At 37.3% G+C, this 17,636-nt stretch overlaps 1 protein-coding gene across 1 annotated transcript in view; it reads left to right on the top strand.

The window, feature by feature from the left end:
- Positions 1 to 16,807, top strand: part of SPTLC3 (serine palmitoyltransferase long chain base subunit 3) — a 154,876-nt gene extending 138,069 nt beyond the window's left edge. Inside the window, exons 10-12 of the mRNA XM_049774338.1 lie at positions 5,214 to 5,349; positions 10,173 to 10,302; positions 16,694 to 16,807. Of these exons, the coding sequence (XP_049630295.1) occupies positions 5,214 to 5,349; positions 10,173 to 10,302; positions 16,694 to 16,807 (380 nt within the window). The remainder of the gene's footprint in view (positions 1 to 5,213; positions 5,350 to 10,172; positions 10,303 to 16,693) is intronic.
- Positions 16,808 to 17,636: the final 829 nt, after the last annotated feature.

Raw genomic sequence — 17,636 nt, 5'->3', positions numbered from 1 at the left:
TCCTGATTTAAATGTCCTGAGGGTATAGTCTTGTTATAAAAGGTTTTCAGGTTATCCAGATGATTCTAAGATAACTGTCAAAGAGTTTACAGCACTGATATGTGGGACAAGGAGATTAACCTTCTGAGCACCTACTGCTTTGGAAGCATAGGAACATGCACTTTGCTGTATTAACCCTTTTATTTCACCCAATTTCCTTAGGAGAGTGTTGTCTCCCAATATTACAGATAAAACTGAGATGCTAAGTTCGTAAAGTGAAGTGAGAATCTTTCAATTTAGTTCCTAGCCTATTTAACTCTCATTTCTTTTCCTTTCCATTCAACAAGCTTCTGAGAGATGCCAGAATATAGCAAAATATGCACTCTTCAGGACCCTACATAAGATACCAGCTATCTCAATTATTCAGTGTTTTTTCTCTTTTATATAAAGTGTAGAAGCACCAAAAACTACTAGTTAGAAAAAAAAAATACCGAATAAAGAATGTGGCTGCAATGCCCAATCTCCCCAACACCCTGTCCTGGTACTAAAGAAAAATGTTAAAATTGTCCTTAACATTTCCAAACACTTCTCAAGCTAAGATCTCAAAGCACAACATGATTAATAAAATGATCCACATCCTGTCTAGATGAGTAGCATTTTATATGTACAAATTCCTCTCTGCCTTCAGGCCCTCGTTGAGTAAGAGAATGTTTTCAATTTTAAAGTGAGCAAGAGAGTAATTGAAAGGAGCTGTATCTTGGCCAACTCAAAAGACCTCAAAGGCATTTATAGTGACCTCTAAGGAGAAAACATGGTGACCAAAATGTATGTCATAATGACTTGTCAGCCATGCTGTTCCTAGTGGTTCAAAGATAGGAAAGATAGGACAAGAATAACACGTTCAGCTCCTAAGAGTCGTATTACATATGGGATAAATGTTCTGACCTATTTGGTCAGCTCTCCAAAGATCTAGAAACAGTAAAGTGGTGATTTTAGCTGATGATCCAGTTACTTAGGTTAATCAAGGCAGAGGGACAGATGGGGCCAATTAAGTAGCTGGGCAACCCCATGATAGATGAATCATTATGGGCAAGTGCAAAGATAATGCCATTGGGAAAAACAATTTAAGTCAGTCATGATATTCCAGACCAGGAAATCTCTTTAGTCTTCGAATGGGATCGTTTAAGGACTTGTCAGACCCAGCCTGATAAAGTCATCTATTCATTGTGCAACTAATGATCAACAAAAGGACTAAAAAGAGGACAGGCCATATGGAATACATTTTAGTGACTAGGATATATATCTGTGCCTCCATTTCAATTACCTACTTTAAAACAAGCCTTACACTGGACATTAATTACATTTTCTTGTTCACAATCTCTTCCTGTTGCTTATATTCTCATCTCCTTAACAACACAGTTTTTATGTATAAATAATTTTAAGTGAAGATAAACAATTATTTCCAATTTATTATCATTTCATATGGAAATAGTTTTTAAATAATATTTCCAGTTATTTAATTGAACATAAATAATATTTACAATTTTTTCTTTCCAATTTCTAATTCTTTTAGGTAAATTTCTTTCTGTACATTTCCCAGGCTTGGTTTGGGTTTAGATTTTTTTGAGGCTATCAATGCAATAAAATGCCTACAAATGTTTCTTCTCTCCTTCAATCTCTTATTACTGTTACATATCTCTGATTTGTGGAAAAGGAATTATATATGTATAAATATTTTTGACTATATAATTATGTTTAGGGGCCACACCCAATGATGCTTAGGGCTTACTCTAGCTCTTCATTCAGAAATTATTCTTGGTGGCGCTCAGTGAACCATATGGGATATCAGGGTTTGAACCTGGGATTGAATACAGGTTGGCTGCATGCAAGACAGGTATCTTACCTGCTATATTATTTCTCTGGTCTTAAGGATCCTATTTTTAATTTAAGTAGATGAATTGGAAAATAAAAACACATATGTAGTGTACATATGAAAGTATATTGTTCTTGCAATTACCTGTCTCTTTAAAACTGAAGTTCAAACAAGGGCCCTTAAAGTCGAAATCATTAGTAACAGTCATGTCTTTAAATCCAAATGAATACTAGTCCAACTCCTGAATTAACTCCCTCATTATTATGTTTTTCATCCTTTTTAATTCCATGCTCTTCTTCCCAGCCATTAAATAATGGATTCTTTCTTCTGTGCACTCCCCTCCCCCTTTTTTTTAAGCAACCTACTCATTGCTCTAGCTTTATCCTGCCCACACTCAGTTAATAACCCCTCTATTCTTCTTAAAAGTATAGAACACTGCACTCTACTCTTCCTTAGATGTTGTTTGGAGCTTTGTCTGGTTCACATGTGCTCATCCTTCAGATTTCTGCTTACGCAATGTTTATTGAGTTCATTAGATTTGATTTAATCTCTTTAGATTCTTATAGTACCATAAAAATTTTTTAAGTACCCATCAAATTTCAATTTCAGATCTTCCTAATTTCTATATATTTTCTTTCTGTTGCTACTGAAAAACTTTCCATGGCTGACACTTTCCCTCTATGGATTGCCATAACTTTTGCTGACTAATAGCTTTCTCTATGGATTCTAATAGATTCATCATAACTACTACTACTAAGCCTTTCTCTCTAAGTCTATGACCAATTGTTCATTCCCTCTAAACTTTCACATTCCACTCACTGTTCCCGAAATGGTTCTTATAGGTTTAATTTGTATAATTTATTTCGTTAGTAAAGTTATTAAAACAGACCAACTCGACTCCCTAGTAATTGATAACAAGAGGAATGTCCTTAGGTCAAGAGTCTCCTCTCTTTATTGGCTATGACCAGCATGGTAAGATTTTTAGACAAGATTTCCTGAAAAAAAATTACAGTAAGGCAGATGCTTTCTCCATCACAGTCTGCTTTCTGAAGTCATGCAGAGTTGGGGAATGATCTTTAAGTACTGAAATTGGTGAAGGGTAGCAACAGAAAACAAATCAGAACAATGAAGGTATTCAAAATCCTTCATTTTGGATTATGTGAAATTGAATTAAATCTTCATTCATTAGCATATGCTGTCACACATTTAAGCAGTCAAAAGTGAAGTAGATTTGCATCTAATTAGCAAAATTTTTTGAAATATTTTAAGCATTATAATAGAACCTACTAAAATATAATAACACTGAATAAACTAAGTTCCCTTTGGAAGTTGATGTTCTTTCCATTCACTTTTACTTTTGTTGTTGGTGTTTTTTTTTTTGGTTGGGTTTTTGTTTGGTTGTTTGTTTGTTTCTGGACTACACCCTGCAGTGTTCAGAGCTTACTCCTGATTCTGCACTCAAGTATCATTCCAGGTGGGCTTTTAGTACCATATTTGAATGTTCAGGATCAAACCCAGGTCTGGTGTGTACAAGGCAACCATTTTAACTGCTGTGCTATCTTGATAGCCCCTCACTTTTACTCTTTAGAAGGAACCTTTGCAAACACACACACACAAACACACTCACACACACACACACACACACACACACACCAGAAAGTAAAGGACAAACACCAGTATTTTTCTGTGTCCAATTCCATACTTGTCCTTGATATTCTAACTTGTACACTCAAGGTGAGGCTATCACAAAATCAGCCCTCAATTCTCAAATGTCTCAACTAGAAAATTTTGCTAACGGGGCCAGAGAGATAGCATGGAGGTAGGGCATTTTGCCTTGCATGCAGAAGGATGGTGGTTTGAATTCCAGCATCCCATATGGTCCTCGTGCTTGCCAGGGGCGATTTCTGAGCATAGATCCAGGAGTAACCCCTGAATGCAGCCGATGTGACCCAAAAACCAAAATAAAAAAAAAATTCTATGATTACAATAAATAGCTTGTAAAAAATAATTTATTGAGTTTAAAGATAAGTGTTATTTTTCCATTTTCTGGTTACACAGCAGAATGTAGGAGTTAAAAGCATAGTTTCTAACATCAAATTACATGCATCCAGATTCTGCTCTTCGCCTATTCATTATTTTCCATGACTCTTCCTTGTACATAACATGAGAGTTCCTGAACATCAAGAACTTGTATATATCTGTGAACTATAACTATTATTTTTATTGATATGATTATGTCCTTAGGAGGCCACTTGAGTCAAATAGTGGTACAGGGTATTAATAAGGTCACATTTGGTTTTATATTGTTGCAATATAGTCTAAATAGATTTTAAAAATAAATATAGGAATTAAAAGGTAATTCTGTGATAAGGGTACATGTTTTGCATACACTAGTTCAAAATCACAATACTCGCATGGCCCCAAATATCCACAGGTGTAATCCTATAAGCTATTAAGCACCATTGAAATAAACTGTTGGTCCCTGACACTAACTAACAAGCCCAAGTAACTCCATATCCTTGCGTGTTGATGCTGAAATACCATGTATGACTGCATAACTATCACTGGAGATGACTCCAGGTCCCTCAACTAATGCTTAGGAGTCCTCATCACCACACAAAAAGAAAGAATGAAAAGGAAAGAAAATAAATGTGCCATTAAATGACAATATGAATTAAATGTCACTGAACAAAGTGAGTCCAAAGTATCTTTGTCCATGGATGTGCTGATTCAACTTGGCTGAAGTAGTCTTTGATTAGAGGTTTTATTAAGGAATAACTTAATGAACCAATTCATTTTGACCTACTAATAATTACTGTGTTGTGTTGATTCACTTTTTCTTCTTATCACATCCCTTTTCTCCTGAATTAAATTAATTTTATTTCACCTTGGGGTTAGGGGTATGGTACACCCAGCTGTGTTCAGGATTTACTCCTGGGTCTATGCTCAGGGATAACTCCTGATATCCATAGGGGATTATATGGGATGCTGGAGATTGAATCCTGGTTGGCCACACGCAAGAAAAATGTCCTCCTGCTGTACTGTTGAACTGCCACCTGTTAATGTTTTGAAAGTTCTTAGCATATGTAAATGATAGTTCATCTCCTTCCTTCTCCTTAGCTACCACCCACTCAACAGGCCTCTAGCCTGGCTTGATTAGAGTGCTAGCAGCACAAATCTCTGATTTCAATATCCCAGATTCAGGGAAGTTCTTGGGCATCAGTAGCTATCCCAGGAGATTTTTTTTCACCCTAATTTGAACCCCGGTCTGCAGAAAGATTTAAGAACACTTGCCAAATCCATCTGAACTTTTGCTTCCCTTTTCCTGGGGGAATTGAATTTCATGCCTGTGTCCTTTCAGGATTGAAAAAGATACAACAACTCGCAAAAAACACTGTGTACTTCAGACAAAGACTGAAGGAAATGGGATTCATTATCTATGGCAATGAAAATTCTCCTGTTGTTCCTCTGCTGCTTTATATGCCTGCTAAAGTAGCGTAAGTATCCAACAGAATCTCAGATGAATACCTCTGCCCTTAGATAATGTGACTCAATGAGTCTTTTTGTTTGTATGAGACCTCATCAGCATTAGTGATTAGATCATGCATCTTCAATGATTTGCCCAGTTCAGGATTCACTTCTCAAGATCCAATTGCCAGTCTGTCAGTTAAATCTCCTCCCAGATATTTTCAGAAGTGGTCCAGGTGTTTTCAAAATATGTGGATTGTTGGGCAGACACTTCCTTAGAGCTAAACATATATTAAAAAGAAACACACATCTTTGCTTGACCCAATTCCAATGACTATCTCTTCCCAGACTGAAATTTTTTTCAGGCCTGAGAAGTATCAATCATACAGGATTCAATACCTGGCAATAGATAATGGTCCCCAACCCTCTCTAGGAGTAATCCCAGAGCACAGAGCCAGGAGTAAACAGTGAGCCCCACTGGTGTGACACCAAAACAATCAAAAATATTATGCTTTATCATTTTGCCCATTGAAGTCCATGACCATTCTTGGAAGAAATAAGATTTTTTGAGAGTAAGGGAGTGGAAACTGACAAAGAAAACAGTTAAATAATTTGCCTAATGTCTTACAAATGAAATAGGTGCAATCTCAAACCTCCCTTTGCTTTAAGTCTCCAAATCTTTTTTTTTTTTTTTTTTTTTTTTTTGGTTTTTGGTTTTTGGGCCACACCCGGCGGTGCTCAGGGGTGACTCCTGGCAGGCACGGGGGACCATATGGGACACTGGGATTCAAACCAACCACCTTTGGTCCTGGATCGGCTGCTTGCAAGGCAAACGCCGCTGTGCTATCTCTCCGGGCCCTAAATCTCCAAATCTTAATGCAAACTTTAAAGCCTCTCTTATAAATTCTTATGAAATTATTTTATACCGACTATTTTGAAATTATGCATTAAAATTAAGCACTAGTAACAATTACATAAATAAGGAAGAAATAACATTTTATTACTATGGCAGACAATTTTTTTGTGTGTGTGGTTTTTGGGTCACACCCGGCAGTGCTCAGGGGTTATTCCTGGCTCCAGGCTCAGAAATTGCTCCTGGCAGGCACGGGGGACCATATGGGACACCGGGATTCCAACCGATGACCTCCTGCATGAAAGGCAAATGCCTTACCTCCATGCTATCTCTCCGGCCCCATGGCAGACAATTTATATGTGTTCTTCTCCAACCTAATGGTGACTAACATCATTATTAATCCAAAGAAATTGAAATCCACTTTAATTATAAAATATTTATTTGTGTGCTTGAACAGTGCAAAGTGAAATCCAATACAAAAGTTTGCCTCCTAAACCATATTTGCCTCCTAAGCAATATTCTTTGCAACACTAACTCTGTCTTTTAAACTTTAATCCATATAGGGTAAATGGCATTTTATAAAAGCAACATGGACTATAAATGTAACACTCTTTAATGTTCTTTTCAGTGAATCAAAAGACATTAATCATTACATTATAAAACAATAGTCTATTTTCTTATGTTGCTTAAAGATACTTAAAACAGATTAGTTTTTAAAAGTAAGATCCTTTATCACTGACAACAGTTGTTATTATTAGCTTACCCTCCCGCTGTCCTATTTCCCTTCTCTGATATTTTATCAATGGAAAGTTTACAAGCAAAAACAGGAAGCTAATTTTATAAGCCAGTATGAGAAAACATTTTTTATTTGCTCATTTAAAAACCTTGTATTTTATCAAGGAACTGTGATTTCTCTACAGTTTCTCCTCCCACAGAACCAAAATATTATTTCTATCCAGTTGTCTTTTTGAACAAATTTTGTTGCAACCTTATCCCTAGAATTTCATATGAATCAATTTCATGAGATTTCACTAGTTGATAGAGGTCTAAAAATTTGCACCTGTAAGTTAGTGGTACTCAAAACAAGATAATGCTGCATGCAATACAGTGCTAAAGCTGTTTGATTATAACTATTATTCACATAATTTAATTTAGTTTTGTCTCTGTCAACTCTAGTTGCTTGGGGGAGTATAAACACGCAGGTTCTTTATATCAAATATACATTAAATTACGTAGGTGAGGTTTAGTAGCCTGAGTTTAAAATTTAAGTCTTCTGAGGACATCTTAAATAAGTCTGAGTAATCAATAGCCATATATCTTGTTCTGCATTCTTTGGCCATAAAAAAAAGTGCTTCCTTTGATACAAAGAAAAACATACGCACAGTGAAAATGGTCTTTGGAGAGTCCCCAAAACTAGCCTGAGACCATGGATCAGGTGGTTTACACTCAAGCAATAAAAGAACTTGACCTGTTTCTTAGACAATCATGGGCTCTGTCACCCTGTAGTTCCATGAGCAGCTTTCCCTATAGAAATCAAGACACAGAAATAACAGTCTCTGTCTTCAAGCTTTCTCAGTCAGAAAGCTTCATCTCCTTTCAAACTCAAGCCAAAAGACAATTTTTTAATATGAAAAATTAAAAGTCCAAGTCAGAGGAGAAGAAACGTCATGTGTTCAGTTGGTCTTACATTTTCAGGCTCTTTGTGTGATAACCCACCTTTGGACTAAAGCAACTAAAAGGCAACCAGAATTGTAATCTTGAAATCCAGAATTGTAATCTTAAAATCATGCAGGCAGAGTTATGCTGAATGTCTGGTTCAAGAATTCTTCCTGAGTTATGATTGAAATGTTTCTGTGATAGTGTTAGCTTCCAGCCTAAAATAATACACCACAATCTCTGAATCCTACTAACATACCTGAGACTGTGTGTGACCTGTGTGCGTTCTGTGGGCAGAACCCTTGTGGTTATTTAAGGTTTCCCACAGGCATCAACAGACCACAGAAGAGAAAAGATTCATTTGGGGCACAGGTCATTCACTTTTGGCACAAAAAATGGAGCCCAGATTTTGAGAGTTCGATATTCTAGGATCTTTACTGATATTAGCAGTAGAAAAGAACGAGGCTAGATATAGTTAAGAGGAAGAGATAATAACTTTAAAAGATTTGCCCTGCATCTAAGTACATAACATATCTACTTGCCAGTTTCCCTGGGTGATCACATTTCATTCCCTACCTATATTGACCTATTGCTCCTTTAATCCAGCACTGAGTTTTTGAGACTGAATTTATAGGCATGTTCATTTGTACATAAAACATTGAAATTAATCTTTCTGTGCTCTGTCCTGGATAACAAGAAATAATATATTTGATGCTGGAGAGAGAATATGGCTTGGAGTTAGCTCCTCCAGATCCTTGGATTCCTCAAGATACAGGCAATCAATATAAAGCTTCTTGAAATGTCCACATTATAATATAGGTATTACGTTTTAAAAACATAGATTTTCATATTCTACATTTTCTTTCTGTCTGTAATTTCACTGTGTTAGCTCCTTGGTTTTTATGCTTCAAAACCCTACAGGCACAAATATTTGACATGAATAAAGATTAGTTAAATCAGATTAGATCATCATTTTCTGATCAATGCCAATTGACCAATGTAATGCCAATTGTAATTGTTAAATAAGTTTATTTATACTCCACAAATTCTGTATAGATACACTAACAAGAAAACTTCTCCACTTATCTGTCAACTATATTTGATAAGTTTCTTTGAATTATCTTTTATTTATTATTAGAGAGAAAAATTTATTATATTTGTTTGTTTGTTTGTTTGTTTTTGGTCTTTGGGTCACACCCGGCAGTGCTCAGGGGTTGCTCCAGGATCTATTTTCACAAATCGCCCTTGGCAGGCACAGGGGACCATATGGGATGCCGGGATTCGAACAACTGACCCTCTGCATGCAAGGCAAATGCTTTATCTCCATGCTTTCTCTCCGGCCCCACTATATTTCTTTTTATGATCCATCAATTTATTAAATTTTATTGAATAAGTAGCTAAATTTACAGTAAGAAATAAAGCTAAAAAGGTTATGGTTTAAGAATACTTCTTTAGCTTCCTAAATTAGATATATCTGAAAATTAATTCATCTATGCAATTGGGCATAGTTTTCACTTTTTTTTTTTTTTTTTTTGGTTTTTGGGTCACACCCAGTGGTGCTCAGGGGTTACTCCAGGCTGTCTGCTCAGAAATAGCTCCTGGCAGGCATGGGACACTGGGATTCGAACCAACCACCTTTGGTCCTGGGTCGGCTGCTTGCAAGGCAAACACCGCTGTGCTATCTCTCCTAGTTTTCACATCTTTTTATATATCAAAAATTACATTTGTATCTGCAACATTTCAGAACATTTTTTTTCTTTAAAACCATGTTTCCTTGGGATTGGAGTAGTGACATAAGCAGTAGAGCAATTGCCTTGCATGCACTAACCAAGGATGGTTCGATCCCTCCGAAGCCCATATGGTTCCCCAGGCCAGGAGCAATTTCTTTTTTTTTTTTTTTGGGGTTTTTCGGGCCACACCTGTTTGATGCTCAGGGGTTACTTCTGGCTAAGCGCTCAGAACTTGCCCCTGGCTTGGGGAGGTCATATGGGATGCCGGGGGATCGAACCATGGTCCTTCCTTGGCTAGCGCTTGCAAGGCAGATACCTTACCTCTAGTGCCAACTCGCCGGCCCCGTCAGGAGCAATTTCTGTTCGCATAGCCAGGAGTAACCCCTAAGTGTCACCGAGTGTGACCAAAAAAAAAAAAAAAAAACCAAACAAACAAAAAACATGTTTCCTTTATGAATAATTTATTTGAAAATTTTTCCTTAGAATAACATGGCTAAGTCAATGGATTTTGTTATATTGTATTTTTAATTTATTATAAATTATTATTGTTTATTATATTTTGTTTGTAATATATTCACTTTCAGTTCTTTTTTTTTTCTTACTTTACTGTTAGGGCATTTGCAAGGCATCTCTTAAATAAGAAAATCGGGGTGGTGGTAGTTGGATTTCCAGCCACTCCCCTTGCAGAAGCTCGGGCTCGATTTTGTGTGTCAGCAGCTCATACTCGGGAGATGCTAGACACGGTAAGTAACAAAGCCTCCTCCCAACTAATAACTCTGACTCAAAGAAAGTTCTTTCATTGAACCAGTGTGGTGGTTTCTGAGTCTCTCTGGAGTGATTGAGTAAAACAACAGTAAACATAAATTCAATGCTGAGAAAAAAGGACATGCCCAAAAATATCCAATTACCGGTATGTGACCATCTTTGTAGATAGAAAGAAAATCATTTTAATAAAGTTAGTATTTTAGAAAAACTAAGTTATAGAACTGACTGAGTAGCTAAATTTCTGCCTATATTCTGACCATTTTACTTGCCACAAATGGAATAAATCAAATATGATCTAAGCACTATGTTGGAAAAACAATAGAAAAGGAGCAAGATATATATATATACATATATATACATATATATATATATGTAGTAGAGGGTATGGCAACAGAACTTACCTCAGTTTGATACACAGCTTCATATGGTCCACCAAGTTTTGCCAGACATGGTTCCTGAGACTAGAGCTAGGAGTAAACTTTAAGGACCTACCCAAAAAAACCAAACACAAGAAATGAAGACAGATCTATCATATCAATCAGAGCAACATAAATGATTACTTTAAAACAACTTTTTATTGTTCCTTGATTTTAATCTATGTGTATAATAATATTAGAGAACTGAGTCATTTCAATCAATTTGTGATTAATAAAAGTGTCTCAATATTAAAGCACATTAGCAAACATTATTTTATATCTGCTATGTACAAAACACTGGAGCAAAGAGTCTAGGAGAAAATACTGATAAACAACTAATGATAATAGAATTTTAAATATATTCATCTTTAAAAAGGAATATAGCCTAGTAAAAGGCCATGAAAAATAAACAAGTTATCTATAAAATTATGAGTTCATTCATTATATATAGATAAGTTATATATAAATATGGTAATTAGGTACTATATAAAATGTATTGGTTCTTTTACATGAATATAGAATAGTCGCAGGATGGGTAACTTGAGATAGGCTCCTTAATTTAATTTTTTGCTTTGGAACACACCCAGTTCTGCTCAGGGCTTACTTCTGGCTCTGTGCTCAAGATCACTTCTGGCAACCTGGGATCAAATCTGGGTTGAATACACACAAGAAAAGTGTGTATTCTGTAGTATTATATCTCCAGCCCTCAAATAGGTGCTTTTTTTAATTTAATTTTCTTTTCTTTTTTTTCTGGGGGCGGGGGTTGGGTCACACACGGCAGCACTCAGGGGTTACTCCTGGCCCTACACTCAGAAATAGCTCCTGGCAGGCTCCAGGGCCCAAATGGGATGCCAGGATTCGAACCACCGTCCTTCTGCATAGAAGGCAAACACCTTACCTCCATGCTATCTCTCCAGTCCCTAATTTTCTTTTCTTGTTTTGTGTTTGGGAAACATACATGGTGCCAGTATCTGAGGTTGGTGCATACAAGGTCAGCACCTTGCCTCTATATACTATATCTCTCCAGCCTCTTCAGGGTAAACAGTAATTAATAGTAAATCTTCAAGATGAGTGATGGAATGAAATAAAGTCAGTTCTAGACATGTTGGGAAACTTTTGACATGGTTTAACTATGAAAGAGAAAAATCAAATTCTAAGGCACAGGAGAATGTGCAGAGTTAAAGAGAACTGAAAGATCACAAAAGCCAATAGTAGAAGAGTGAATTGTCCAAATACAAGGGAATAGACAATGACAAGGTACCAAAAAAAATGTCCACATTGCAGAGTAGATAAAAGTCATAAGCAAATACTCTGTTAAATACAGGTGGTAGTCAGAAAAAAATTCAATTGGTGTGATGTTAAACACAGTAAAAAAAAAAAGTCTCAAGTAAAGGAAAGATCAACATGTTCCTTTTGATCTAAAGTACAACCATACAACCTTAATTCAATCTTTGGTACTGCAAATTCATCTCCCAAACACTGCTAAGAATGATTTTTCATCACAGAACCAAGATTAGCCCTGAAAACAGCCAAATGTGCTTCGCACATGCAAAAGAAAAGAATGGTGCGGGGAGAGAAACTTTGAGTGACATGAGAGATAAGAAACTATTGAATGGGAAAGTAGAATTATAAGACGGTCATTTGATTCTGTATAATATATGTACGTATGGACATATACACTGTGGCCTTGTTTTCTTCACCATATATTTGTTATGTAACAAAATTTTACTTAATTTACTTTTGACAACAAAAGGACTGGAGAGATGCACAGCAGTAGGGTGTGATATGCAAGCCTTACATGCGGCCCATCTGAGAGGGACCCGGTTTGATTCCTGGCATCCTATATGCGCCCACGCCTGCAGGGGCAATTTCTGAATGTAGATCCAGGAGAACCCCTGAGCGCTGCTAGGTGTGGCCCAAAAACCAATCACTCAATAAATAAAGTTTAAAAAAATGTTGACAATTAAGCAAACTCTGGGTTAAGATAGATGGTGGGTATATTTTGTTCCTTGTTCCTTGTATGTTCCTTGTACATACATCTATTTTTCAGGGTTTTTTTTTTTTGAATTATCATATGTTTTCAACACATTCATTTTAGTATTTCTTTTAAATGGATGAGTTGGTATTTAAAAAAAGGAAGGGAAAACATTTTAAGGAGACTGTTGCTATAAAGGCAAGACTCTATGACTTTAGTTTTAGTCCTTAAAGATGGAAGACTTGGGCCGGAGAGATAGCCTGGAGGTAGGGTGTTTGCCTGGCATGCAGAAGGATGGTGGTTGGAATCCCAGCAGTCCATATGGTCCCCTGAGCCTGCCAGGAGCGATTTCTGAGTGTAGAGTCAGGAGTAACCCCTGAGCGCTGCCAGGTATAACTCAAAATAACAACCATAATAATAATAATAATAATAATAATAATAATAAATAAGATGACAGGGAGGGGCTCTGTGGATTCAAGTCTGAATGACTTCTCCAGTAGGAACAAAATCATTGATCTCTGATAAATCATTGATTTGAATATTTACAACTCTCATTTTACGTTCACAAAGTATATTCCATAGCATTGTGTTCCTCCTTTAAAAAGAGGTTAAAAGGGGGCTGGAAAGATAACACAGCTGTAGGGCGTTTGCTTTACACCAGGGATGAACCCAGGTTTGATTCCTGGCAACCCATATGGTCCCTCGAGCCTGCCAGGAGCGATTTCTGAACACTGCCAAATGTGGCCCCAAAGCAAAACAAAATAAAAAAATAGGTTAAAAAAAAAGAACTTTACAGTTATTTCACCTTTTCACCACCTAAGACTATATAATAAAATATAAGAACTTAAACTATAATCATTAAATATTTTAGCCATTTTTCATTAAGTACTGGAATTTACAGTACTGTAAATTTATAATACTGTATACTTTCTGTGTATACATAATTCCAGCACTACTCCTATGATTAGATTTTGTTTCTCTCTCTCCATTAGGGGATGAAGCAATAGAATAGTGGTTAGGGCATTTACATTGTAGGTCACTTTACTTGTAGGTCACCTACATGCATCCCATAAAATCCCCTGAACACTACCGGAGTAATTCCTAAGTGTAGAGCTAAAGATAACCCTTAAGTATTGCCAGATGTGGACCCAAAAGAAAAAATATATAATTTATTGAAAACTTGGGACCGAAAAGATAGCATGAAGGTAAGGCATTTGCCTTGCATGCAGAAGGTCGATTGTTCGAATTCCGGCATCTCATATGGTCGCCTGAGCCTGCCAGGAGTGATTTCTGAGCATAGAGCCAGGAGTAACCCCTGAGCGTCACCGAGTGTGGCCCCAAAAAAACAAAACAAAACAAAGAAAACTACATCTTTATTTTTATAGGTATATCATTTTTAATTAGCATTTAATTATGTTCAAATACATTTTAAAATATATATGAATAAGTAAATATTACAAATATAAAATTTAGCAAATTGAGGAAAATTAAAATTTTAAGGGAATATCTGAATAGGCCTATGAAAACATAAAATGTGGGGCTGGAGCTCTATAGTGGGTAGAATTTTTGCTTAGCATAATTCCCCACATCCATATGGTTCTTTGAGCACTGCCAGGAGTAATTCATGAGTACAGAGCCAGTAATAAGCCCTAAGTATAGACAGGTGTGACATACACACACTAAAAAAAAGCATAAAAGTGTGTTTTAGTTTAAGAAAGTAATATTGAATTTGCGTTAGACAGTATTATTGCTAATGCTTAATTAGCTGCTTTAATTAGTAAATTATGACAAAAAAGTACTTGACCAGATATAGAATAATAAATAGAAATGAAACTGTTAATTTGTTAATAACAATGTGTAAAATTCCTTAGTAACCTAGGAATAAGCTTCTCTAAATCGAGAAAAGGTTGCTGTGAATGAATATTCTACTCAATGCCAAGTGCTCAAAAATTGGTCTTGTCATGGACAGAAGCTCCTTACACTCATGAAAGATTAGTTTCCAAGGCTATGAATTCCCTAAGCTATTATTCATCCCTGAAGCTCTTCAAATATGAAAGCTAATGTAGCAGAATATTCTTGCTTAGGTTTTCATTTCATTGAGTTTTTATATTATATTCCTCTATTATCTTCTGACTTTTGTACTATAGTCCTCTATTCCCTTCTGCATAGATTTATGTTATACATGTGCTGTGTATTATGTGCTTTCCTTTAAGTAAGTTCCATTTTTTATCTTACTACTTTCAATATTCTGTTTCTGTCTTTGACTCTGGTTGTTCTAAATATGTCTTAAGTTATATTTCTTCCTCTTTTTTTTCCCACTTTTTGTTTTTGTTTTTGGAACACCTGATGGTGTTCAAGGATTACTCTTGTCAGACTGGGAGAAATATATGGGGTTCTGGGGATTGAATACTTTCAGGTACATTCAAGGCCAGTACTTTACCCACTGTACCATCTTTCTAGCCCCTGTCTTAAAAGTTTTTCAATTTGATCTGATTGGTGTTGGTTTAGCCTCTGTGTTACTGTTTTCAGTCATTCAACTTTGTGAGCTTCAACTCAGAAATCCCCACTGAGTTTACTGTGTTCCCAATGTTCTTTGTAATTATCCTCCAGAGTCCCCTAGGACTTAGGCTTGGATTTGCTCTTTTCTTTATATATCAGCCAGTCTTCATCTACTGGCAGAAAGTACAGATGTAAGCAGTGTTAGATGCAATGAGCAGAGCTAGTAAGATGATGTGGAGCCCTATCTGGATGGGTTGGGGACAAGTGGATATCAGGCATGATGACTGCCAGGATCTTGCTAGAAGAAAAGAGAATCCTCTTCCATCCTCATAAAGGTCTTAGAAATGTCACCATATCTGAAAAAATGAGGAAACAAGAAGAGATTCTGGATATCTATAATAAATAAATTTTTAAAAAGAAAGTGGTGGAAGGTTGTGACATTAGCCTGAATTCTAGAAAACGTAAGTATTTTGGAGTTAAGGCACTTACTTACATGCATCTGACCTCGCTCTGATATCAGGATATGTCTCTCTGAGCATCACAGAGAGCAGTCATTGAAGACAGGAACATTTTCTAGGTTACTCTTGACCCCACAGAGTCTAAGCAGCACCATATATTCTGCCCTTGCATCAAAATGCTAGCTAGATTGGCCTTAATTGCTAGGAATGACCGATATCTCCTGAGCATTGTTCGGGCAATTTCCATACAGACATCACCCAAAAAATGGTGGGGAGGGGTAGGGAAAGGAAAGGGGAAGGAAAAGGAGAAGTGGAGGGGGAAGAAAGGAAATGGAAGGGGAGGGGAGGAAAGGAAAAAGGAAAGGGAAGGGAAGGGAAGGGAAGGGAAGGGAAGGGAAGGGAAGGGAAGGGAAGGGAAGGGAAGGGAAGGGAAGGGAAGGGAAGGGAAGGGAAGGGAAGGGGAGGGGAGGGAAGGGAAGGGAAGGGAAGGGGAAGGGAAGGGGAAAGGGAGGGAAAGGGAGGGAAAGGAAGGGAAGGTAAAGGGAGGGAAAGGAAGGGAAGGTGAAAGGGAGGGAAAGGAAGGGGAGGGGAAGGGGGGAAGGGGAGGGAAGGAGAGGAAGGGGAGGGAAGGGAAGGAGAGGAGAGGAGAGGAGAGAGGAGGAGAGGGGAGGGGAGGGAAGAGGAGAGGGGAGGGGAGGAGGGGAAGGGAGGAGAGGAGGAGAAGGGAGGAGAGGGGAAGGGAGGTGAGGGGGGAAGGGGAGAGGAGAGGAGAGGAAAGGAAAGGAAAGAGGGGAGAGGAGGGGAAGGGAAGAGAGAGGGAAAGAGTGGAGAGGACAGGAGGGGAGAGGAGGGGGGGAGAGAAGAGGAGAGGAGAGGATGGGAGGGGAGAGGAGAAGGGAAAAGAGGAGATGGGAGGAAAGGGGAGAAGAGAGGAGGAGAGGAGAGGGGAGAAGAGAGGAGGAGAAAGACAAAAGAAAAATGTGTATATAAAGATCACTAATGCAAGGTAATCTTTTTGCAGGTTTTGCAAAGCCTTGATGAAATGGGTGACCTTCTGCAGTTGAAATATTCCCGGCACAGGACGTCTGCACGTCCTAAAAGCAATGACGAAGCGTATTTTGAACTTGATGATTAAGTTTACTGATTCTAAATGAAACTTAAAAACTTTGCGGAAAGACCTCCCTTCTTGCTCAAAAGAAATATACATGAATTTTTCTCCATTCCTAAGGACAGTTTTCAAGCCAGTTAATTTAACAATGTTGTCTTTTTAATGTCTCCAATTTGGAACTTCAGACCAAAATGAATATGATGTCATATTTTGTTTCTTTCTCCTCAAGTATAGTACTAGAATAATACACACGCACTTTCAGAAACTATTTCATGACAAGGGCTTTGTTTACTGCTACTGTGCAGCCTCTTTTGTCCAGACTCTTTCAGCAGGTAAAACTAAATGAGAGGGCTTTATATTTAATTCAATAGATCCCAACTGTTTACTTATTTTTCTGAAGGCATGGACACAGGTGATAGCTTAATGCTGAGTGTAGCCCATGAAAGCTCCAGTGAAAACTCTTCTGTACTGTGGGAAATTCCAGGCAGAGCGTGAAAAACGTTGCTTTTGCCATTTGCTACATTGGGAATTTTTCCAAGGACACGTGTCAAAAGTCATAGTTAATATTTCAAGGGAGAGAGCAGTTCTGGCCAGCAGGGACTACAGATATTTTTGATGGAAACTTTTCTGTTCCTCTGTGGGTCTCCTAAAGTTTTACAGTTGAGCATTGGAGGCTGGAGGAATTTAAGGTTTTCATTTCATAAAAAAGAGAGCAGAAAGCAAGCACAATCTAATTTTAGACCTAGGCTACAAGAGTTATAAAAACTTGAATATTATTGGTACCATGAGGAATCATGAGTTGTTCTTTTCCTATAGAATTCTAAGTAAATGTTGAGTTTCAATTGTCTTTAGAATT

Source organism: Suncus etruscus, chromosome 6, assembly GCF_024139225.1.
Source record: "Suncus etruscus isolate mSunEtr1 chromosome 6, mSunEtr1.pri.cur, whole genome shotgun sequence".
Lineage (NCBI taxonomy): Eukaryota > Metazoa > Chordata > Mammalia > Eulipotyphla > Soricidae > Suncus > Suncus etruscus.
This window is presented reverse-complemented; position numbering and strand designations above follow the sequence as displayed.